The sequence below is a fragment of the Prionailurus bengalensis genome, chromosome A2 (assembly GCF_016509475.1).
Source record: "Prionailurus bengalensis isolate Pbe53 chromosome A2, Fcat_Pben_1.1_paternal_pri, whole genome shotgun sequence".
NCBI lineage: Eukaryota > Metazoa > Chordata > Mammalia > Carnivora > Felidae > Prionailurus > Prionailurus bengalensis.
This window is the reverse complement of record NC_057348.1, coordinates 144,028,495-144,054,998: the sequence shown is the minus strand read 5'-3', so window position 1 is coordinate 144,054,998 and position 26,504 is coordinate 144,028,495. Positions and strand designations below refer to the sequence as shown.

General features: G+C 43.0%; 1 protein-coding gene across 1 annotated transcript in view; it reads right to left on the bottom strand.

Moving 5' to 3' along the window:
• The window catches only part of SND1 (staphylococcal nuclease and tudor domain containing 1), a 421,931-nt gene that overhangs the window by 170,193 nt on the left and 225,234 nt on the right, over positions 1-26,504 (bottom strand). Inside the window, exons 13-14 of the mRNA XM_043589426.1 lie at positions 21,051-21,161; positions 2,425-2,497 (exon numbers count right to left, since the gene is read on the bottom strand). Of these exons, the coding sequence (XP_043445361.1) occupies positions 2,425-2,497; positions 21,051-21,161 (184 nt within the window). The remainder of the gene's footprint in view (positions 1-2,424; positions 2,498-21,050; positions 21,162-26,504) is intronic.

Below are 26,504 nucleotides of genomic sequence, written 5' to 3'. Positions count from 1 at the left end.
GGAACCCAACACACACACAGACTTAACACAACATGGTGAAGGAAAGAAGGGGAGGTTAGAAACAGAGAGAAAAACTCCTCTATTACGGAGGGCACTTAAAAAAAAAAAAAAAGCCTGTATTCAGAGCTGAATCATGTGTGATGGAGGCAGGCAAGGTCATTCTGACATCTATTTAAATGGAACAGCCTTTTCACTTTCTCCCACTTGTTCAAGCTTTCTCTCTTTTTTTTTATTTATGCGGTAACTGAGGGAGATATAACTCACATGTATTTTTAAATAACGTAAGAACAAACATTCTCCAATATCAATACAGAAAAGAAAATAAAGATATGTATAAAAATGAGCTCTAGTTGGGAAGGGGGGAGCGAAAAAATAGGAAGAAAAAAAATGAAGACAAGTTTCATTAAGACCGTTGCTGCAAAAAGGAAAACACAAGAAAACACCAAAACACAACAAGGTATAAACATGAGATTTAAAGATGGCAATAAAGATCATTAGGACACTACGCTGGCAGGTGCCAAAAGCACAGCCCGGAAGCAAATGTGCCTCCATCTCAAATACCTGCCGAGGACTTTACCTCACTGCCAGTGGGAAATCTGAGCAAGAACATGAACTCCACAGGCCAAAAGGGAACAATATCCCCAAGGTTTAATTCATCTTCCAGAAAGCCTTGAAGTGTAGAGCTGACATAAGTTTTTGGATGGGCACATCTGGCCTGGGTATAAAGGAGTCACCATTGTGTTTTCCAAAACAATTATTTATAACTTCTTTCTCCCTGCAGTTGAACAGCCAAAAAATTGCCCTTTGATTACTCCAACATCTTCAACAAAAGAATATTAAGGAAAATATTGTTGAGAATGCCACAAGAGACACATGCAGCAATTATTACATATGCCAACAATAACTCAGCAAGGTAAGCCACAGGGAAAACAGGCCTAATACCAGCACGCCAGGAATCACACCTGTTAACAAGGAGCCTTAGCAGATACACCTTAGCCACCAGGTTTCTGGGCTTCAGAGGAATCTTAGCTACGAAGAACGTATATCAACATACCTCACTCATTAAGCAGAGGCACAACTTTTTAACAAAAGTCTACTCAACACAGGGAACACTATTTACTCTGTAGTCTGCAGTGACTGGTTACAGAGTAAGAAAAGCTCAACGGAATACCAATGCTTAAAATGAACGTGGTACTGCTATACCTAGGCAAGGGACTGCTGGCCAGACACATTTATAATACACGATCACAAGGAACAACAAGCAAAGTCTCAGCCAGGCTTGGGAACACAACATAACAAGAAGATAATACACTCTAATCCATCACTGCTGTGGGCTAGGCTGTGATCTAGAAGCTTGTTTATAGGAGTATTTTCTTCTGGGTGCCCAAGGCAAGCTCCCTGAGAATGCAAGCTAAGATTTACTAGCTGCTCCTCTGTCATCTCCCCTGGGCGATGTGATGCCCCCTACACATGACCTGGATCCCCTCCTTAACTGTTAAGGTACTGTGGAGTTGAAATGGATGGTGTGTGTCCCAAGAGCAGAAGGTGAAGTGATGAGCCAACGAACCTTCCCTGGGCACCTGATGAAATCCACACCTGAGCCATTCACTCTTCCCTTACCCAGTTCTGTTTCTCTTCATTGCTGCTACCTGACACTGCTGTTTCCCTTCCCCACTTGCAGGTAAGGACTTTTATCAGTTTTGTTCATTGTTACATCCTTAAGTGCTCAGAGCAGTTCAGACACAGCAGGTATTCAAACACTTGTTGAATAAATGAATAAACACTCTCAACTAACAAAGGTATCTTCTTCAGTCAAGAGATCCTAAACGTGCAAGGGTAAAGTCCTATTCACTGAGTAGTCATTTGGACACAGCCCTTTGGGAGCTCAAAAGTATTCGTGCCTTCCATCCTTCTGTGCCATCTGTGTGTATTAGCTCACAGGAAGCACACACCTTCCTCCCATTTCGAAGCAACCGGAGGGAAAAGAAGCCATAAGGAGATGACAACTAATTTTTAAGGTTGTCCTAAAATCTACACTTGACCTTTTCCCAGTAAGACTTTCCAGTCATCTGGGGAATTAAACAGGGATTTAAAAAGGAGGCAATTTTTTTTTTTTTTTTACTACAATTGGGAAGAAACATCTTCTAATATCTCCTAATCATTAAAACAAAATGGAAAAGCAACACAGTACCAATTCAGGTGAAGAGATAGATGGAGGTTTTATGCCCTAGTTTGAATTCTGCCTTTTCAGAATATAAAACAGGATCTCCATAGATGATAAGCAGCAGCCCTGGAAAAATTCACATTCTGTGTCTAAAAACAAATGAGCTACAGAAAACACATAAGCTGAAGTCCTTTGGTGAGTAAGCAGCCAAGCTCTTGGCGCCTCTGAGCCACACAGCTCTATTCAGGGACACAACTCACCCCAGATATGTCTGCGACACGGTGGATAGGCACTTCCTTCTTGCTATGCAGTCCTTTGCCATTCTTAATAGCTCTGTAAAGGAAGAAGAGACAACCCGATTAATATACAAATCACATCAGGAAGGGGTAGGAGGGCGGGAAAAACGGGTGAGAAGAGAGGTCATTCACATGGAGGGTCTATCACCACACAAGTCACACTGCACACTGCTGAGGAGCCAGTCTCCGCAGGAGCGTTTGGTGGAGGGGAGAAGACAAGCCTGCTCTGCTAAGCCCAGTTACAAGTAGTTGGCGGCTAGTTTCAGCTAACGGTGTGACTGGGAATCAGAAAGAGCTCCTGAACTTGTTTCCAAATTAAAGGCATTGTTCCAGGCACAAAAGAAGAATCAGTTGGAAGAGCACATTCCTAAGAAACAGAAGTAATAATGTTTCTCTCTGCGTTTAATCACATGAAACATTTTAAATGCAAAATATGCAGCTAGTGTTCCAATTCTAATGGAAATAAGTTCCTCCCAGGTAAAAAGATAAGTTGCCTTGAATGAAGAAACACTGTACAGAAGTCATTTCTAACAGTGGGGGAAAATTAGCAAAGGCTACATAATTGACATGAAGCCTCATTTTAAATCAGTTACAGGTTATAATAACCGGATTTAGCAGGGGACTCTGTCACACATCTGACCACTGGTTGGTTTGCTGCAATCTCTCATCTTTTACCTCCTAATCCCTTGAGTGGTAGCTTCAGAGACAGAAGCCTAAGCATCACTGGGTATGATCACTCATGTAACAGTGAAGGACCAGGGAACAAGACCTCGCTACACTATTAGATAAGACCTATCTCTCTACTGCCAGACTCCAGGCCAAAGCAAGTAACATTTTTGAGTTTAGAGAATAAAAACTAGAGATTCAGGGGTGTACCCACTCTGCAGACTAGCCTTTTTAGAGTTTTTGAATTCCAAAGTGCAGAGAAAACTGCCCAGACCAGGACAAGTATATTGGACCTTCACACTACACACCAGCAACCACAGTGGACCTTCCCCCACTCAGGTTGTCACTTATTAATGACAAGACGCAAAGGCCAGTACTCAGCAGGGGTTACTTTTAGGTCCTAACTTTTAAATCACACTAATCAAATGGGGTGGCTGTTTCTCTGTGCAAAGTGGCACTGTCTTAGTTCTTATATACTTGAGCTGTTACCATCTACCACTTGCCCCTTCCTCCAACTCTGGGGATCTCCCATTCAACTAATCTGAAATGCCTTCTATTCCGAAAGAACAATGGTTTCCTTACCGTCTATACTTTCTATTCCATGAAGAGGGTAAGAAATGAAAGTACAGATGTTGAACAGGAAAAGCAAAACTGAACAGTCACTCTGACCTGCGCTGCTAACTGAATGAAAGCGCTTCATTGTTCCCCTGAATTCCCAAGGCTCTTCTTGAACTTGAATCCAGGGCTTCAGCCTTAGAAATTGCAAATGGGTCAGAATTTTCCATTTGCAAATTAGTCTAGTAATTTATAGTTCAGGGAATGTGTTAAGTGACCACAACGGGGCTGGTTTTCAAGCTATGCTTCTAGAACCTTGGGATTTGCAATCTAATGGCTGAGGACAGGAGGATGGTTGTATGGAAAATCAGTGGCTTCAAGCCAGCAACAAATGTGACTCTTCTACCCCACAAAGCCCAGCATACAGCCTCTACCCCCAACAGGCTCTCCTCATTTTGCTACCATACACTCAAAGGAGCAGCCTGAAGAACAAGAAGCTTCAGTGAGGCGAGGCAAGCTCAGGCAAGCCCTGATTATAACTCACCTTCCTTTAAGGTGAGGCCTGCTAAGCCTTCTGCAAGTCCTCTGGGGCCACAAAATGCCTACAGCCTTATCCTCTTCTAACAACAAGGACAACCAAAATAAATGGACCTGCCCTATAAACAGACGGGTTCATGTGACAGCACGGCTGAACTTGTGGCCTTTCAAGGGGGCTGGAGAGCATTTCATAAACTACAAGGAAAAAAGAACATGGCCTGGGCAGTAAGTTAGAAAACAAAGGTTCTCGAGGCAAAAGCAGTGAGGTGATAAACCAAAAACTCTGTTTTCCTTTAGTGACCCCAAAGTAGTTTTGTGCCCAAAGCAGAAATCCAGGACTTAACCAAGATTCAGCATGCTGGAGGGAGAAAAAATAGTACCCTAAAGCCAGAACACATGAATAATAGTGTACATATGACATTTAAAAACCAAAATTCTTGGGGTGCCTGGGTGGCTCAGTTAAGTGTCAGACTTTGGCTCAGGTCATCAACTCACAATCCATGAGTTCAAGCTCCGCATCGGGCTCTGTGCTGGCAACTCAGAGCCTGGAGCCTGCTTCGGATTCTGTGTCTCCATTTTCTCTCTCTGCTCCAAAGCTCATGCTTTGTCTCTCTCTCTCTCTCAAAAATTAAACATTAAAAAAAAACAAAAACAAAAACAAAATTCTTTAGAATTAAGTATTAATAAAAATTTTTGAAAGAAAGAAAAACTTTATGTTCTACCTATCAGATATTTATTTGCATTTAGACATTGATTTTGGAAAAATCTTCAAAGGCTTAATCTTACCAGATTTATGAGTGCTAAATTAGATCAGTTTCAGGCACATTCAAGAGGCAGCAAGAAAGCAGTATTTTAACATCATCATATATAATCTGAGCAACAGTTCTGTTAGCTCTTAAGAAAACAGTGGCAAAATGAAAGTTAAGAATTTGTAAACACTGAGTCAAATAATGCCCACCTAGGAAGCACTGTAAAGCGGATGTGGTGCACCGGACCCAGGCTGCAAAGTACGAGGGTTTTCTGAGAAATTAGCTACACGGTCTAATTCAGCTTGGGTCTCCTTCCCTGTGCTGAGGCTGCTTTGGCTCCTGTTCTCAAACTGCTCCAGAAATGACCTGGGAGGCATCCCTGCAGACAAGCCTGATGCCACAGCAAGAGCTTCTCAGGAGAGCATCCGGGGAAAGTGCCCAGTGTAGAAATTCATGTATGCGCCTCAAAGAGGAAAGGAGCAAACACCAAGAGGAGCGGGCTTGCCACGGTTCTTTGCCGAAGGACATAGAACATACATCTTGTTACAGGATTCTAAGGACAGTGACATGACTGCCTGTTAACCACTACATAAATGGTAAATGAAGGGGAGATTCAGCTTCCACTGCTCTGTCACCACCTCTCAGTGGGGCCTCCCTGCATCTTATGTGACCAGGTTTCCCTGGGATAGGTTTGGGAAGCTTGGTCTTTGAGACCTGGGACAGTAGTGAAATAGCAGGTTTGCTTCCACTGAAACCTACTCCACAGAGCAAACACCTGACTCCCCTCCCCACACTCCCACTCCCTCTCCCTCTCCCTCTCCCTCTCCCTGCAGGCTGCAACCACAGCTCAACATCCCTTTTCATTAGGCAAGGAATGAAACTCCTGACTTCTAAACTTTCTCCTGCTGTGTCTGCTTAATAGCTGCTTTCTCACAAAAGCAGGCTGGTGCTCCGGCCAGCCAGGAGAAAGGAAGCAGTGGGGCAGAACACAGTCTGCTCCTCGCAGAAGCTTTCGTCTCCAGGAAGCAGCAGTACAAATATGGCAAAGCCAAGCAGTGTTGATAATGGACAGAAATCATCACCAGACAGGAAAAGGGAGTATATGTCCACATGCATACAAAGGGGTAACAGGGCAGAAGAGGGATGAAAACTCAGCTTTCTAGGGTGCTTCTAGAAGCCACAGTATTGGAGAGGAATCCCATTCCAATCACTGGAAAACATTTTTCTTTTCTTTTTTTCTTTCTTCCTTTTTATTTTATTTTTTTAGTTTGTTTATATATTTGAGACAGACAGAGACAGCATGAGTTGGGGGAGGGGCAAAGAGAGAAGGAGAGAGAATCCCAAGCAAACTCCACACTGCCAGTGCAGAGCCTGACCTAGGATTTGAACTCTTGAAACCGTGAGATCATAACCTGAGCTGAAACCAAGAATCAGATGCTTAACTGACTGAGCCACCCAGGAGCCCCAACACTTTCCTTTCTTTAAACAGCAAAGTTTGAAAATCTCATGTATGAGATGCTACTATCTCCCTACTAGAAGTAAAAACATGAACTTTGCAAAGACAGGTGAGAACACTGAGATTACCTCCACTGCCTCAACACCACAGGATTAGGATCTTAGCACTCTTTTTTTTTTTTGAAAAAATGTTTGTTTATTTTTGAGAGAGAGAGGCAGAGTATGAGCAGGGGAGGGGCAGAGAGAGAAGGAGACACAGAATCTGAAGCAGGCTCCAGGCTCTGAGCTGTCAGCACAGAACCCGACGTGGGGCTCGAGCTCACGAACTGTGAGATCATGCTCCAAGCCAAAGTCGGACGCTTAACTGACTGAGCCATCCAGGCACCCCAGAGAATATCATCACTCTTGATGCAAAGGAACAGAGTTTGCTCTAAGGTTTTGGGATTCCATGCTCAGGCAGAAAAACCTAGGGCCCAAACCTCTCTAAGGCAGTTATGACATGTAACAGTTCATCCTGTGCCATAAACGGACCACAGTCTTAATTCCAAATCAATGGTGGTAGACTGTTATTTTGAATGTATATTTTTGAGTGATTATAAAGAAAGTCAAGGCTTTACAGTTAGACTCAACCTGACCCAATCATAAAACAGTTGTCTCATCAGAAATTCTTAAGTTGGGGTGGGGGGGTGCCTGGGTGGCTCAGTTGGTTAAGCATCCAACTCTTGGTTTTGGCTCAGGTCATGATCTCACAGTTTCATGGGTTCGAGCCCCACAATGGGCTCTGTGCTGACAGTGTGGAGCCTGCTTGGGATTCTCTCTCTCTCGCCCTCTCTGCCCCTCCCCCACTCGCTCACTAGCTCGCTCTCTCAAAATAAATAAACTTAAAAAAAAAAAAGGAATTCTTAAGTGGGGGACTTAAATGAGCCTCATACTTAGGATGGGACTATCTATAAACTACCCTGAAATGGTAGAATTACACACGTGAATTTTTCTGGGGAACAGGAACTTCCCACACAGTTTCATAACAACTGCTTTCATACATAAAAGAGATCTAAAGAAAACAAAGTGGTGGATTATAGAAATGGCATATAACAGAGAGGTAGCAGGAGGATGATGAGGCAGGGGAGGGTGTAGAAGTGAGAGAGATCAGGAGTTCCTGAATCCACAATTTCCCTTTAACAACACTTTCTCGGTAACTAGGAACCAAAATGTTTCTTTTTTTTTTTTTCAACGTTTATTTATTTTTGGGACAGAGAGAGACAGAGCATGAACGGGAGTGGGGCAGAGAGAGAGGGAGACACAGAATCGGAAACAGGCTCCAGGCTCTGAGCCATCAGCCCAGAGCCTGACACGGGGCTCGAACTCACGGACCGCGAGATCGTGACCTGGCTGAAGTCGGACGCTTCACCGACTGCGCCACCCAGGCGCCCCCCAAAATGTTTCTTAATTGCTTCGGCTTCATCACCTACACCCAATACTTCCTTCCTTCCTTCTTCTTCTTCTTTTTTTTTTTTTTGGTTTATTTCTTTATTTTGAGAGAGAGAGAGAGAGATTGTGCACAGGGGAGGGGCAGAAAGAGAGGGAGAGAGAATCTCAAGCGGACCGCGTGCTCTGGCTCCATCTCATGAACCGTGCAATCTTAACCTGAGCCCAAATCAAGAGTCACATGCTCACCCGACTGAGCCACCAAGGCACCCCTCTTCCATCCTAACTGAACTCACTTGGCCCTTTTGTAACCCTAGTGTGCCAGGTCCTCAGCAATTTATTCCTAGATAACATCAGGAAAATTAAACAGGTTTTTTTTTGTTTTCAATATTTATTTTGAGAGAGAGGGAGAGAACATGTGTACACAAGCAGGGGGAGGAGCTGAGAGGGAAAGAGGGAGAGGGGTGAATCCCAAAGCAGGCTCTGCGCTGCCAGCATGGAGCCAGCTCTCACAAATCGTGCGAGCATAACCTGCGCCAAAATCAAGAGCTGGACGCTTAACTGACAGAGCCACTCAGGCGCCCCAACATCAGGAAACTTTTCACTGGCTCAATCCCTTTTGATACTGCATGTCACGCTGATTTGACTGCACACACTGCTGCACGACTTCCCCAGAAAAATCCATTTCGCCATTCTGCTGCCTTCCTTTTACACCCAAAACAAAGACCACCGGCCTGTGATGTCCAGTGAGAAATACAATGCTTGGTTTTTGTGGGCCTCTACCATACATTCGCAGTTTATGTCTTCACATGCTTCCCGTGTTACTCCTTCCCATCCAAGTAGGCCCACTGTCTCCAGGCCTCATGAGTGAAAGTTATTCATTACATGTGCTCAGGCAGGTCTGAACTACAGAATGAAGAGACTTATACTGTGTCCGTAGCAACAAGCTCGCCCCAAGCATTAATCAGTTACCACATCAGTGATACTTAACCTGGGGTCCTAGGTAAGCTGCAGTTTGTATGCTGGGCGTCTCTATGAAAGGATGGTAGAATCGTACTCAAATATATATAGTCATTACATTTTATCAATGTGAGTGCGCGTGTCACTCGGGTCAGCACGCCATCATGGAAGGTAACACGCTACTTTCAAAGTTCACCATGTGCTCCTCTTCATTTCTTATAGGTAGACTTCCGGCCCTTTGAGGGTTAGGAGTCTGTCCGTAAGATTTGTGATGGTATTTGACACAGAGGCTATGTTCACATCGTTATAAACGCAGGGTCATCTAGTTCCGTTATTGTTTGCCAAGTAAAGCTGAACAAATGACTGGTGACTGACTAATGCAGAATGTTGAAAATATTTCAAATTGGAGACCAGGATAACGCCCAAGTGACTGTAGGGCAAAAGAGTGAGGCTTGCTGACTCTCTTGGATACAGTTTCATGATCTATGCTCCTATTCTTAGGCATATTGGTTTTGCTCCCTGGAATGGTTCAGGCAGAGGAGCTTACAGCCTGGCCTCTGAACAGAAGCAGAAGTACGTCGAGGACTAGAGGAGATGGGCAGTGAAGTGAGAGCAAAGCTCTGATCACCATAAACAATGAAACAGAACAAAGTGGCAGGGTTGTATGAAATTCCTACTAGACAATACCGGATAGATGACTGAAAGGAAAAGAAAACAATTCCAACAGAAAAGGTTAAAAAGCAGAACAAAGAGTAAATAACTTGCTAAACTTCTAAAGCACCTCTCACTGTGCTTGAGGTCACATTGGTGAATACAGTGTTTCAGCATGAACCAAATATAGATATCAATGAAACACAGCAGCGATAAACAATTCCTTTGGCCTTTCTACTGGTTCCTTGGCAGGTGGAGAAAACAACAGGGTCCTGACACTCAGGAAATAAGATACAGAGCAGGCACAGGTGCACAATGGTAGGTGGGGGTGCTAAGATTATGCAGCTGGATTTTCAACGAAATCAGAATTACTGATAAGAGAGACAGAAAAGATGGAGAGCACACAGACTGGAAATGAGAAAACTGAATCCTATGGTCAAGGGGAGGCAGGCAGACTAATGAGTCAGTAGGTATTATGAGGCATTAAAGCAAATAACAAAGAACTCTTAGCCATCATCTCATCTAAAACTAATATAAGAAGAAACCAAGACCCACGCTATTGTGCCAGGCGTGACAACAGATCTGCAGAGCTTAGGTAAGGGGGGTAGGGGAGGGAGGCAGATGGTGAGCTCCATGTCAGCCGACTATCAGAGAAGAGGTATCCTAGTGCTAGACTTCCAGGGAACACAAGCAAACTCCATTGTCCTAGATTAGGACCAAAGGACTGGGAGAGCTGGGTAGAAATGGTCAATATCAGTCTAAAGTCTTTTTGAAAGGACAAGGCCACAAAAAAAGGTCAGATCAGAAGCAATGACAGCTCAAAACTGCCCCAACGATAACTGCTTTTAAAACTTTCTTGATCACAAAGGCAATACATGGCCATTAGAAATAAAAACTGGTGAAATGATCCATAATTTTATTCCAAGATGGAAGCACCACTGACATAGTTTCTAAGTGCTGATACACACACCCATCCACTTATACTTTAAGAAAATTGCAGAATAGGGGCACCTGGGTGGCTCAGCCAGTTAAGCGTCTGACTTCAGCTCAGGTCATGATCTTGTGGTCTGGGAGTTCGAGCCCCGAGTCCAGCTCTGTGCTGACAGTTCAGAGCCTGGAGCCTGCTTTGGATTCTATGTCTCTCTCTTCTCTCTGCCCCTCCCCCACTCATGCTCTGTCTCTCAAAACTAACATTAAAAAAGAAAGAAAATTGCGGAATAGTTTTGTAGTCTCTTTTTTCTGCTAGAAATGATAACGAAATCAATACTTCCTTATGTTACTTTTTACATCATTTTAATTGCTGAAGATAAATTCATCACATGGATGCAAACTCCATAATTTAATTGGTCACCTATTGCTAGCTGCTTATGTGAATATAATACTATTATAAACGATGTCATGAGAAATAACTTTTCCTTAAAATTAAAAAAATTTTTTTTTCTTTTCATTTTTGAGAGAGAGAGAGAGAGAGAGAGCGAGCACAAGCAGGGGAGGAGCAGAAGAGAGGGGGACACAGAATCTGAAGCAGGCTCCGGGCTCTGAGCTGTCAGCACAGAGCCTGACACAGGGCTCGAACTCGTAAGCTGTGAGATCATGACCTGAGAAGTCGGAGGCTCAATGACTGAGCCACCCAGGTGCCCCAGGAATAACTTAAATAAACTGTTGGGTGCTTGCCCAATCATTCTTTAAGATAAATTCATACAAATGGACACATACACTGTGTCATGAGGCAACAAATATTGATAGTGGTTTCCATCTCCTTTTGCCAAGGTGAACCAGCATAACATGCCTCACCTCATGGACTCAGGGGATAAGACCTCTTTGATTTAGATGCTTCTTCCCTATGCCTCCCAGATACCTACCTTATCTCCACTCTTACAACTATATTTGTAATGATTTAATTGCTCATCCAGATCCCCACGAAACCATGTGTTTGTTTTTATCCCCAATGTACTTGATGAAATATTTGTCACTGTAACATGAAAAAAAAAAATCAGAGGAAGTTTTAATGTGTCTTTTGACTGAGTGAAAAGCAACAGACTCACTGTTTAGAAAATGGTTTTTCCAATGTAAGCTACATTTACTGGGACCTACTAGGAAAGATTCATTGCTGTTCCACTAGAGATCTGGCTCTCTGAACCTGACGCAGAAGCAAGAGGAATGGGAAGTAATTCTTCTGAACTTCTGTGCCCAAAGCTGGAGGGGGAGAGTCAGGGGCAGCCTAAGATAAAACAAAAGTGCACAAGAGAGTTTATAAGAAATTTAGATGCAAAGAATCCTGCAAAGAAAACTATGAAGCAGATTTCCTCTTCACAAGCAGCTATAAAATTCTGCACATTGATGTATCAGTGATTAATTATTCCAACTACAGTCATCCCGAGAGATTTCCAAGGATTAGAGCAAAAGTAGGATAGGGATGTTGGTAATAGAGACTCAGCTCTCCAACCCACTCAACCACCTGACATTGCAGATGAGCCAAATCAAGCAAAGCACAGCAACCCTCAAGATGACTTCACATTAAATTAGCCAAGAGCTGGTGGAGGCTACCCTGAAGGAATCAAATTAAGGAGCCATGAATGCAGAGTATGAGGAAGGGGACAGAGACAAGAGTCGAAGGGAACAGGCAGCTGTTTACCTGGCTTGACGGAGAACAAGTGCGGCTGTGATCACAGAGAAGGCCCTGCGAGGCAGCGCAATCCAAAGGAATCCAAAGCTTCTCCATTCCCTGGCTTGTTCTCTATTACTGAGAACCATGATCTTAATTCCAATTATAATAAAGATTATTAATCTTCCATAAAAGGACACCTATTTAGACTTATTTTACAGTGGTCAGGAATTGGGCAGTGCTTCTCAAATTTTAGTGTGTACCACAATCACCCAAGGTGTATGTTCTAAGAGATTGCTGGGACTCAACTCCAGAGTTTCTGATTCAATAGGTCTGGGGTGGGGGAAATTTTGGGGAAGTCTGTAAATTCACCTTTATAAAAAGTTTCTAAGTGAGCATGGCATTGCAGGTCGGAAGATCATACTTTGAGAACCAGTGGGTTAGGGAGTCAACTTGTAAGGCATTCGAAAGAGTCAAGGGTCAATGTCAAGTGTTCTCACTTTACTGTTACAATTCATTTTGGATTAAAATTACATTTCCAATAAGATAATCTTCAAATGTTTTTTTGAAATATGTCTGAAACATATTTTGAAACCACATATTTAGGTGTTGTGTGAAAGCACGAGCCTCTTAGCCAAGAGGACAGTGAGAAGGTAAGCCACTCTGTGGTATGTGCAGACAAATCAGATTACCTAGAAAGATAACTCCAGAACTTCCTCTGAATGAATATAACCAGAGCACACCAATGATTACAGCCAAGACTGGGCGAGGAAGATTTATTATGAGTTCATTATTTGACCCTGACCTGTAGAACCAGCCGGGGCTTTGTGTATAACATAGCAAAAAAACCCCTAATGGGTTCCAGCCGTCCCCAACCCCTCACAGTGGTCATCAAGATATCTCACAGCTTGAGTTCTACCAGAAGGAACTGGGGGCAGGGAGAGAAGAGAAGGATACAATAAAGAGGCTGAGCAGATCCTCCTAATATCCTGAGGGAGAAAACTATCTGGAAACACAGCTCTCTCGAAGTAGCCATTTGTGTTGCTTTAAATGCAGATTGATTACTGCTATTTGGATGTTGAGTGCATCATCTTCTCTGAAGAAAGGGAAAAGCTAAATTTCCCCACATTCAGCTGTATCGTCAAATCACTTCCCCACACCAGTTCTTTTCATGCATTTTCCGTTACGGCATCTACTTGTAATAGCAAGTCTACCCTATTCCCCAACAGTGAACCACCCCCCAACTGACATGTGCTGAATCCCACGAACAACCTCATAACCATGACACCTAACTGCAAGACAACATGTAGTCGGGTGTATACTTCCAGGGTCAAAAAAAGAAAGGACGCCGCTAGGATACTGAGGAGAAAGAACAGCCCCTTTCTCTGTGCTGGCCTCCAACCTGCACAGGCATGACGTAGTGCAGCTGAGTGGGGAGTACAGATCATTCACCTGGCTCCAGCTTTCTAGGATACTCGGGCTAAAAACCCAACGACACCCAGATCACACAATTCTACAATTAAACAGTAAAGAAGAAAACTTTCAATCGAAGCTCTGTTTCTAACAATATTCAGTAGGACCTAGTTTTATTCAACGAGAAATTTTCATTTGTTGAGGTCATTAGATTGAAAGTGAGAAATCTTGGTTTATTTAAAGCTGTACCATTAAACTATCAAAAAGATAAGAACAGAGGCTGGATAGAAGAGATGAATTTCAGGGAAATGCTCTCACGGGAAAATTTAATAGAAATGAGAGATAGAATAAAAGAAGATGTAAGGCAGGCAGTGTTAATAACGGACAGGGAGAAAAGAGGAGGGGCTAAGAAAACAGGAAGAAAAGAGAAGAAATGGGAAAATCGCAATATCCAGAGGTATTATTAAAGTTATTTAATGTCGGTCCCTCTGAGATTACATGCTTTGTAAGGCTTGAGTCTATTATCTTTTTTCTTCATTACTATTATCCCCAATGCCTGGGACCCAGGATATACTCAAGAAAATGAGAATGGAGAGAAGAAATGAATGCAAAGCCATCACATCCAAGATAAACCTGCCTTGAACAACTATTCCCAGGAGAGGAATGATTTGTTTTCTTCGAGAACTGGTTAACTCATATAATCTATACACTGTGATAGGATTTATTAGTTTTAAAATTTCAAAACATACAACTCAACATCAGTTTTCTCACTGGATTGGTATAGAGATGAAACTTGATTTTTATTAAGAGAGTTAACAAATCGGAACTGTGTCAAACCAGCAGTGCTGAGCTCTTCCATTTCAGAATCCTAAAGCCAGAGGTTTTAACATAGCAATGGAAAGTGCTGGTGAGTTAAGTCTTCACATTTCATTCAGAACCAATACTGTAAATGCCAGTTAAATTAAACATACAGAGAGAAGGGACCTTGTCCAAAAGTTTTGTATTTTTTCCAAGAAACAGCTGAAAATTTCTTTTTTTCACCTATCAAAATTTTGGGGAAAAACTCCTGTAAGTCAGGGAAAAAGTGGAGCTGCTACGGTTAAATCAGGAGTAGGAGACCTGCAGCTCCTGTGGTACCTGCGGTTCTTGTCAGTGGTACTGAAAGCCCTTCAGTGGAGATGCACGAACATTAGTAAGCCCCTTTCAGCCCCCAGTAACTGCATCACCCAGAGAGAATGTTACTTCAGTTTCTCTCTGAAATGGGTAGTTGATATTGGCCCAGGAAAGAGCAAGTTCTAGCCTTCTGACCGGTCTGTGATGGCAATGCCAGCACAGATTTCCTAGAGGTTCAAGGAGAGAGAAGTCTGCAACAGGGAGGGAGCTGTCAACCATACTAGGTAAACACAAAAGCTATTCGATAGGATTTTAATCAAGGGCTGGTGTTTATGGGGTTTGGAGATTAGACGTGCAAAAGTCAGCAAGGCAGGAGCACTAGCTGTTTTGTTTTCATTTTTGAGGCAAGGGCATGTTGCAAGGTTTGTTCAATGAGAAAAATGAGTCCGTGTGGAGACTGGGGAGACAGGGAGCCCCGGCGGAGCTGCAGCGGGGGCAGGCTGTGCTCGCCTTTCAACGACGGGGACAGCGCCAGGTTTCTAAGTCTGCAGTGTGCCGGGTGAGACAGAGAATACACACCAAAAGATAAGGGAGAGCCTGCCCTTTTTTCTTCTCCCAAGATAACCCTAACCTCATTATGTATGTCCAGAATGAATCTAAATTCATTTAAGTCTGCTCAGACACTAGACTGTTCGATGCAATTGCTTTCCAACAGTCAAGCCAGGGCATCAATTTCTTTTCTGAATATATACATCCTTATGTTGAAATTACAAAATCTTAGAAGTAAAAGGTGCCTTAAAGGAATAAAGTCCCAACACTGAGCTAACATAACTTCTGTGTTTTCCTGCAACAAGCTGCAGATTCTAACAGTTTCTAGGAAATTTTAAAATATTACGTTTTTAAATAAAGTTACTGGTAACTTTAGGAGAATGTACACAGATGATATCCTCCGGGTCTGGACATCCAAGGAAAACAAGGCACACAGCCAGGCTTTGATGCGACTCCAAGCATTACCAGCTCATCTTCAGTGCCCATAACAAGCTCAGCAAAACCCCACTTGGAAGACCTCTTAGAACACTAAGGAAATTCACATTCTGGCCCACTTCAAATTAAACTGGATGTGTCATATCAAATACACAAGCTAGAATAGGAGAGAAAATGAGAAGGGTCCCAATAATGACTCAGTATCTTGGAAATACCTCAAAAGGATACGAGACAGATTCTCTGAAGGAGTCAAAAGTCCCACCTTAAGTTTAGAACACCCATCAAGCCAAGTAATTCAGGGAGCCAGCTGAGTGAGAAATACTGAAATAAAATGGGAACAGAAAATGTTGGAGAGTCAATATGGGGATGAAAAATTAGGATGGTGCTGAAAAGAAATGATGCATCAGACTCTCAAAGGAGCCCATACGAGGACCCTAATAGGGGGAACCAAGTACAGGAGTGTCAACACAAAGTGTGGGTCAGCTGTATATAAGGTTTTGTGTGTGTGTGTGTGTGTGTGTGTGTGTGTGTGTGTGTGTGTGTGTGTAATTAAAAACACGAAGCACACACACTGGAGCTCTTAGAACTCTGGGGGAAAAAAATCAACAATTTTTCAATGGAGTCCACGAGAGAAGCGAGGTGGGAGAGTACCAGCAAAATGCCAAAACCTTATCTTGCCAGGACACAAGGTAATGAGGGAGGAGGCAGCCGATGACAGACAACTAAAGTGGAAAGGAAGGTGTCTATTGGGATTAGGGGTTTATTCATCCTTTCAACAAAAAAGATGTGCTTTCCTCCAAATATGCCAGGGATTTGAGACATAATGAGGGTTTCCCAAAGGCTGAGAGGCATGTGAATGAAGGGGCCTCAAAGGGTCGGCACACTGAACACAGTTGCTAAGTGGTGTGAGCCTGTTTCTGGCAGGCAGGTGGACAGGTCTGAAAGCGACAGGCAAACTTCAAACTCTTCTTCCTCTCTCTCTTTCCTGGCTTCCCAGGACGTACATAACACATCACTCCCTGAGCTCCAATCAGATGGTCTGAGGAAGGACGGCAGAATATACCCCCTTGCGGGGGAAGCAGTGGCTGCAGAGCCCCGAGAAAGCTCATCAACCCCTGCGCTGCGCTGACCCAAGGAGTCCGCTGAGTTAGCAGGCTGCCCTTTCCCCAAAGCTTACGCTTCTCTCAAAGGATTAATGGCCAAGCAGTGCCGTGGAAAGCAAAGTCCAAGGAAGAGCGCTGTGCGCCACTGCCAATACCACTAGGGACAGCCCCGGGGACAGGACACCAGGGGTCAGGGACAAAGTAATCTGTTGGAGCCAACACCCTGGTGGGGAAGGGCTAACATAAAGTACTGGCCTTGCTTCGTTACCTTCGCCCACATATTATTTACCCAACAAGTTCCAGGATGAAAGACTGATAGGAATATAGCAGATGTTACTAATTTGGCCTTTGCTAAAGCATTAGATACAGTACCTCAAGAAATTGGACTTGGGAAATTAATTCAAATTGGCTGGGTTCAGCAGACAATCACCAAAGACTAAAAAGTAGCTGAAGGGTGATAATCAAAAGACAGTTAAGTGACAGTCCATACAGTGAGAGACTCGAGGTCAACACCGAAGCCATTCTTGTTTAGGGGTTCTATTCAGGGCCCAGGAAAGGAGTAAACATCTCACTAATGAGATCTGCAGAGGACACTAAGCAGGAAGGTGGAGGATCTGCACAGACAGGGGCATAAAATTATAAGGCAGAGTTCAACTGGAAAAACAGCTAATCTATCTAGGGGAAAATAACCCTACCCACAGATAATATTCAATGGACAGGCAGGATAAGGGGCAGCAGAAGCATGTAAAACGAGCTCTGACATGTTGTATCGTGACAGAACCAAGTAAGAACGCTAAGGCAGCATGGGGAGAGTATCATGGGGGAAGGGAGTGCTTCAAAGCGAAAGCAAACTAAAGTAAAGCGGAGTGCCAGAAAACAGCGGGGTCAACTCTACCACTAAAAAGGGGGGAAGGTACGTTCTGCACTGAAACTATTTTTTAATAGCTACAAAACCCCCATTCCCATCTGGCAGGTGTTCCAGTCTTTCTCGGATCTTCATTCACCTCGCTGGGAGTCAGTGTCTAGAAGATGGCACAGGGCCGCCCTCCTGGGGCTCACTAACAATACGGCTTTAAAGGAAGACTAACAGTTCACGCTAGCCATTTCTCCTAATTTTTTATGAGGTCTGTACTGCCTTATGGCAGTGCCTCACAGGTTTGGGGAAGTGGTTAATTCCTCTCTGTTTACTCAACCTGCAACACTGCAATGACCCCGAAGCCAGTTTTTCTACCATCAGTCTGAAAGCAATGGCTCAACACAATTATCTCTAGGCTGCTCACTGCTTTAGCAGACAAGCATGTTGTTACATTGATTCTGCTTAAAATGAGTGCTAAAGAGGCTGTTTTCTTCTTAAAACCTCAAAGTTAAAAAATTTCACTATCCTCAACACCCAAGAAACAAACAATCCAATTAAAAAATGGGCAGGGTCACAAATAGACATTTCTCCAAAGAAGGCATACACATGGTCAACAGATACACGAAAAGATGCTCAACATTACTTATCATCAGGGAAATGTAAATCAAAACTACAAACAGAGATCATCTTGTACCTGTCAGAATGGCTAAAATCAACAACACAAGAAACAACGGGTATTGGTGAGGGTGTGGAGAAAGGGGAACCCTCTTGCACTGTTGGCGGGAATGCAAACTGGTGCAGCCATCCGGGGAAATAGAATGGAAGGTTCCTCAAAAAGTTAAAAACAGAACTACCCTATAATCCAGCAACTACACTACTAGGTATTTACCCAAAGAATACAAAAATACTCGTTCAAAGTGATACATGCACTCTGATGTTTAGAGCAGCATTATCTACAACAGCCAAGTTATGGAAACAGCCCAAGTGTCCAATGATTGATGAATGAAGAAGAAGTGGTGTACAAATACACGATGTAATATTCCTCAGCCATAAAAAAGAATGAAACCTTCCCACTTGCAATGACACGGCGAGAGCTAGATAGTATTATGCTAAGCGAAATTGGTCAGAGAAAGACAAATACCACAGGATTCTACTCATATGTTGAATTTAAGAAACAAAATAAATGAGCAAAGGGGTGGGGGAAAGAGGGAGGCAAACAAAAAAACAGACTCTTAACTACAGAGACCAAACTGATGGTGAGCAGAGTGGGTGGGTGGGAGGGTGTGTTAAATAGGTGATGGGGATTAAAGAGTACACTTGTGACAAGCACCAGGTGATGTATGGAAGTGTTGAATCACTATATTGTACACTTGAAACTAATATTATACTGTATGTTAACTGAAATTTAAATAAAAACTGAAAATATTTACAACATAATCTGTACAAATGTCACCATCTATGCATACTCATTAAACTAGCATGACATAGCTATTTCCAACAGCGTAAGAAAGCTTGTTAGGGCAGCTGGCTAGCTTAGTTGGTAGAGCATGCGACTCTTGATCTCAGAATTGTGAGTTTAAGCCCCCAAATTGGGTATGTATAGCTTACTTTCAAAAAAAAAAAGTAAACAAACAAAAAAAAAAGTGAAAAGAAACAGAAAGCCTCTTGTGGACTTCCTTTCCAGAGCATCTATGCAAATTATTTTCATGTCTATCTATCTGCCTGTCACCAATATTCACTAGTGGCAGAGTGACCCAGGGGCAGAAAACAGGAGTCTAGATCCTACTGTGTTGCTTAGTGCTCTTGCTATGCTGGGAATTCATAAACCTATTTTTCAAGTTACCACTAGGCCTGGCTGAGCCCACCCATAGGCTGAGGACAGACTCACCCTCCAAGTCCCACCAAAGTACAGTGTAATTACTGTCCATTTCCTAGAAGAGCTAGGTTATCAAATAGTACTCAGAGATATGAAGCCACATTTCCCCCTATGGGTTCTTTCAGCCAGGCTGCCTTAGTGATAATATAGGCAGGTCAAGGAGGAGGAAGTGAGGAAGGATTAAGAGAAACACCAATTATGGACCATATATCATGTTATTTTATGCTGGCCATTAAAGTACCTTAAATAACCAAAGATATCGGTGTTTTCACTGAACTCTTTGTGTTCATGAATCAGATTTTAGACAGGGCCTATTGGGAAAAGCCCACAAGAAAGAATCCAAAAAGCCCACAACAGTCTGACAGACTGATTTCTTAGCTGACATTCTGTGTGACATTCGACAGATGCTCTATCCATCAGGATGTGACACAGTGTTAGAGGTAAATGTCACATATCAGGGCAATGTTCTGGGCCAAAGAGCAAAAGAAGTGATCTCAATGACGAAGTCTGAAGTATAGATAACATGTGCCCAAACCCATTCCCCCTCAAACTGTAGAGCACAGCCTGGTAACTACCAAACTTCTAGAACTAAGTAAGTGGCTGAGTGCGGCATGCACCTCTTTGAAATATGGGCTATATTTTGTTTGAGACCAAACAGTCTGCTGAACTACCCAAGTCAGTTCACCAAGAGAAGCTCGTTTTTTTTTGGGTTTTTTTTTAACGTTTATTTATTTTTGAGACAGAGAGACAGAGCATGAACAGGGGAGGGGCAGAGAGAGAGGGAGACACAGAATCTGAAACAGGCTCCAGGCTCTGAGCTGTCAGCACAGAGCCCGACGCGGGGCTCGAACTCACGGACCATGAGATCATGACCTGAGCCGAAGTCGGACGCTTAACCGACCAAGCCACCCAGGCGCCCCGAGAAGCTCGTTTTTTGCTCTTTCCTGGGAAATCTGGGAATCACTAAACTACCAGCACCACCCAGTGACAGAAGTCTCTGTGAGTAAGAGCCATAAGCAATGTCACTGGTAAGAAATAACTCTGAGCAGTACGCATGTCCTTGGGGCAACCAGCCACAGGGATCAAGGACAAGAGTAAAATGTCACAAGGCTTCTCAAGTGCTCTCCTGCCAGCTGTCAGAAATGTGAAACCAAAACTCATTTCCTAATAAATGTTTTCATTTCCTTTGTACATGACAAAAGGTTGAGAGGTGATAAATGGGAGGGGCTGGGGAGCAGAGGTCTCTGGAGGTAAGAACCTGAGGCAAATGTCCTGCACACAGAGGCGGAGATTCATTGTTAGTCCCAGGGAATGACAGGATGGTGGTGGTAAAAATATCTTATACAATTATGTTCTCACCTAGGAGTCATTTTACATCTAAATAAGATCATATCTGATATATGCTTATTTTGCAGATTTAAAAACAACGGAGGCCCAAGTAGTACTTCATCAAGGTTACACAGCACATTTCGAGGGTGTCCCTTTTCTTCTGATGGGGAAAAACTGGGATAAAAGCATACTGTAAGCTTTCCCAGCATATTGCTTGCCATTACATTCTGCTCAGGGATGGGCAGGATAGTGGGAAAGAAAAAAGTGGGGCTGTGGGTCCCACTGTGTTCACTTTAATAATTACTCATCTCACCTGGCCTCTGCAGCAAGCAGTTCATCGTAGTGCGAGGACCGCTGGTCATCATCCTGCCGGTATCGGATCACTGTGGCTAGGCCTTTGCTGACGAGGGCCTCAGCAATGTTTCTGCAACAGAAAAGATAGGTCAGTGAGCACTAGAGGTACACATGGGGCTCAGTCAACAGAAATAATAACATTTAGCACCTGGAGGTCTTAACGCATCCTGACACGGGGAGGGAGAAGCCAAGGATTTCAAGACCAGTGAGTTGTTAAGGCTAGAAATCCAAATGAAAGGTAGAATAACAAAGTTCCCTAGCTCAGCATCTTTCTGGTTACTACAGTCAGATGCTATATCAATCCATACATAAGAACCAGCAGAAAATATCTGTAAAAAGCCCACATTAGACAGGGCTATTTACAGAATGTTATAAACAAGCCACTACCCTCAAGAAAAGTCTGCTCTAAAATATCAAGCACACAGATAAAAAACAGAACACATAAAAGCATGACCTAAATTTCTTAAAATCTCCTTTCTAGCCTATAGTATAACTAGAAAATGCCTTATTCCAGCTTGGCAATGTTAGAAAAGTTAGTTTAACATAACACCCCCAGTAATTCTCTTCTCAGAACTCCTGACAGTGGTTCTCCCACTAAAGGGGGCTTCTAGAAGGTAAGGCTATGAATGGATTTGGGAGGGAGGGTTACTGTGGTGGAATGAGAGTCCATTATGAAGAAATGGCACGAGATGGGGGAACAAATAAAGCAAAACATGTAAAATCTGAGATGAGCAGCTCTGGAGCAATACTCCAGATAAAAGTCCTTTTAGGACTACAGGAATATTCTAAGTAGACTCCTGCTTCAAGCAATTCTCGAATGTGTTGAATCCTCTTTTCTTCAGTAGAATACGAGGTTTCACGTGGTTCGTACTCTAACTAGAGCGTACATTGGAAATGACGCTCAGACAACTAATGCGGCAGATCCGCCTGGTTCCTCCCCAAGCTGGAAAGGAACCTTTGATGTGAAGCAAAAACAAGCTGCAAACTGCAAAACCGAATTTTCAAAAATTACCTGTAGCCAGCACTGGAAGACAAGAGGCATGATACTGCTGGGGGAGAGTGGTGGTTATATCTTCCTTTGTGCCTGTCATAGTTACACCAAAGGCCCCACTCAAACCATCTGGTTGACTGCCCTTCAGGGAGGAGGTAGGGTAAGCAATAGGCTACCGTACCATATGCTAGGATTTAGTGTTGTTTGGAAACGTAGTTAACTCTTAACACACTGGTGTTCTTAGAACCTCAGACTCGAGATGCTGGTGACTGGACTAACCACCCTATGTGCATATTTAAGCCACTGAAGGGCTCTCTTCATCGAAACCCAGGAAATTGCTTTTTTAAAAGAAGAAGAACAGAATATGTGAGGGTAGAGAAAATAGGAAAAGATGCTATGGCTGATTCTCTCTCATTATGTGCCCCTCTGCTGCCTGTTTATCTACTGCCAGCACGATATTAATATCTCCAAACCGCCGCGGAATTAGCACTTCTCAAAATCCACTCCCACAAAGAGGCTGCTTTGCTGGCCACCCTGTCTCCTGAGTCACTGCAGAAGCGTGCTGGCAAACACTGTCATTATCACAGAGTGGGGTTTGGCTGCATGGAGAATGCCAACAGCCCAGAGTCAGCAGCTGTAGGTATTGCTATATGGTGAGAATTAATTGAGGGTGTTACCAGAAAGCCCCCAGGAGGGCAGGAGGGTGGCTCCACCCACCCACAGGCCAGAGAGGAGAACGGGGACACCCCCACCTGTGGCAAGTTGAGAGGTCTTGGGGATTTGAAATGCCTGAAGAACAAACACCTATTTGTTACTGCATTTTGAACTACAGTGCATTCACGTTTTATAGTCAACACACAGGGTTTGGAGAAGAAAGCTGGAATGACTGAACAGGCAAGAAGAGATTCACACAAATACACTTCTACACGAAGAGATAGAGAAACAAAGCAAAACAGTACAAATGTCTAATGATCCACTCGTGTTACTGCTGTTCAAATCAATTTACAGAACTGAACTTGAGGACCTGCACAGCCAGCAGAGAACCAAGGGCACAAACCTTCCCTTCTGTAACCTATCAGCTAACAGACATTCTTAGATGAACCAGGTAAGGCCTCAGATTCCCACTCCACAACCTGCCCACGACCAGCCTTTCCCTTCTCTCCACAGCTTAGAGGGTTAGGAGCTACATTCTGTTCACTTCTTATCCCTAATTACAGATTTCTCCTAAAGGGACAGTGGTGCTGGTGCTTAGTGAGCAGCAAGGAGAGTAAAAGCACATGAAATAATAACAGCTGTCATTGTGGGGTATTTACTACAAGCCAAGCATGTGAAAATAACATCAAATGTATTTTTTTCTTGGTGTGTGCTCCCTTGTGAGAATTCATTACACCATCTTACAATTATAAATTGACTGTCTATTTTCCTTTCTAAATTAGGAGGTCTAAGAGGGCAAGGGCTGCATATTTCTGTATCCAAGTGTCTAGTACAATACTTGGCATAAAGTAGGCAGTAAATATTTCCTGAATGAACTTAGTTTACTTAGGATAACTTTTTATTTATTTGGGTTTTTTTTATCTTTTATTTATTTTTGAGAGACAGAGTAGGAGCAGGGAAGGGGCAGAGAGAGGCAGACACAGAATCCCAAGAAGGCTCCAGGCTCTGAGCTGCCAGCGCAGAGCCTGAAGCAGGGTTTGAACCCACAGGCTGCGAGATCATGACCTGAGCCGAAGTCGGGGCTTAACTGACTAAGCCACAAAGGCACCCCAGGATAACTTCTTAAATGTGGCAAAATCACATTTAATTTTATTTTAATACCTCCTGAAAATGTTGAGATACCATTTGGATTATCAGAAAAACACCTAATCACTTTGGAAATATAGCCCTGGAAAATTATTATCCTAAGCATCTGTTAGCCACGCTTGCCCTGCATAGAGTTAAGGACAAAAGCTTTCTACGTGCCTTACTAGCTTTTGTCTTTCTCCTCCCCATTATCTAAAATTTGAAATTAAAGAGAATGAGAGGGAGAGAGACAAAAAAATGGAATTAGCCTAGATCCATGTACTTGATGCTCTCATTCACTTCTTTTGGCCACTAATGAAAGGTCCGGAGATTTTCCCCTTGGCCAACGATGGCTCATAACCTGACACTGGTGTATTCATCAGTTGCCCAGTGGAAAAAAGAGAACATTAAATTGTGTGCTATGGCATTAGGCTGCTTTAGACAAATTTATAAGTTCTGCTTTCTTGAGTGTATCAGTAATTCTACTCCAATTACACATGTCTGGCTCGAATGGATAATTCACAATCAGCATACAAAAAGGGACCTAACAGCCTTGGAAGTCTAACAGGAAATCATCTCTCTGTATCAGCTAGAAATACAAGGAATTAGTGCTGGGACTGAAACGCTTCTCCAAACTAAAAGATAAATTTATATTCTGGTAATAGTGAACCATCTCCATCAGGCATGATCGGGTGTTCCTGATACAAACACAAACAACATAGGCCTCACATACAGGCTTTCTCAAAAGGTCCCCAGGTAGTTGACATCTTCCCTACCCGCTTGTTTCCACAGTAAGCAGGTTGCAAAAAGCTCACGCTTTCCCATTACAAGATACATTTGAAACCACGGGGTACTATATTCTGCCAACATGGTGAACAGGTGTTCTAGGCCTACACATGAGAAGAGGATTCTTCAAAAGCAGATTTGAATTACAGCAGTTTATAATTGATCACATTTTGCCTAGCCCCTACCCCAAGACACTGATAAGTCAGATAATTGTTTAAGAATGTCCCAACTTAGCAGTGTTTATGTGTGTAATTTTGAAACAAACTTACAGAAAAGTTGAACTCGCTGTAACAAAGAAATGCCCTCCTTTGATCCATTTGAGAGTAACCAACCTGATATACCCTCACCCTCAAAACTTTTAGTGTGCACTTCCTACAAACCAGGATATTTTCCTACAGAGTCAAAACATGAAATGAAAAGAAGGACACATCACTGCCACCTAATCCACAAACTCTACTCAAATTTTGCCAATTATTCCAGTGGAATACTTAGTGGGAGGAAAGATCCATGTCTCCTTAGTCTAGAACAGTTCCTTAATCTTTCTTAGGCTACCCCAAGGCCTTAACACTTTTAAAGAGTATAGGTCAGTTATTTTGGTGTGTCCAATATTTCTTTGTGATCAGATACAAGTGATGCAGTTTTGGCAGGAATACCACAGAAGTGATGGATGTACTGTTCCCTTGGCCTCCTATGAAATGCATAATTTACTGACAATGTTCACTTTGACCACTCAATTAGGGTACTGTCTCTCAGGTTTCGCCACTGTAGTTACTCATTTTCTCTTTATAATTGATAGGTATTTTTTGAGGAGACCCTTTGAATTATGCAATTTCCATCCCTCAAACTCCCAAGTTACTCATTTGTTTAATTATATCAATACAATGTCATGGAATATCATTTCATTTAAAGTCATAATCCATTACTATCATTATTTGTTGTAATGTTGAAATTATTTCCAATTTGGCCAGTGGGGGCCATGTCAAGCTGGTTTCTGTTTCCTATGGACATGCCTCCACCCCCATCATTCCTTGAGTACTTCCTTGCTTTCTGGTAGAACAACATATTCCAGGCTTATCTTGTACAGTTTTCTGCAGCTCTGAAATTAGCCATTTATCTAAATAGCCTACATTCACATCTTTATTTCTATACATTTATTTCTATATCAATCTATAACTACTGAAAACCATGTGCGGCAGTCATGAAAATGTGCCTCTCGGATCTCTAACTGCAGGAAGTGTAATTGACTGACAGTCCCAGCTGCTGTGCTCTGAAATCCATCACTGTTTCAGCCAAGGCTATGCTTCCCACCAGCTGCTCCTAGACTGAGCACAGCAGATACCAAGGCAGGCCTATTGCTGAGAGATGTGGGACTCCTCTGATGGCAACTCTGGCTTGAGGACTCCTTGTTGGCTTTATGGTAACTCTCTTAGAACTTGGCCAATTAGACTTTTCCAATTCAACCTTCCTTTCTTTGCACTCTTTGCCACAGAGATTAGACCTGCACTGCAGTCTGATGGCACTCCCAGCCTCTTTCAGCTCCCTTCCCATTCTCCCTCAAAAGGGTCTTCCCCAATTAACCTCTTTCATGTCTAATTCTGTCTTGGCATCAGCTTTTTAGAGAACCTGAACTAATAATACCAGGATTTACAAAGATACCAACAATCCTACCCCTAACACTACAGCATTCGTTTTCATTTTCTTCCTTTTCTTCTGACAGCAAGAAACCTGTATTCCATTATCCTTAACAGTTTTACTTATATGAGTAGCCTTTGCTATATACATACATACATACATACATACATACATACATACATACATACATACACTGTCTCACACATTCTGTGACTTCCAGGATTT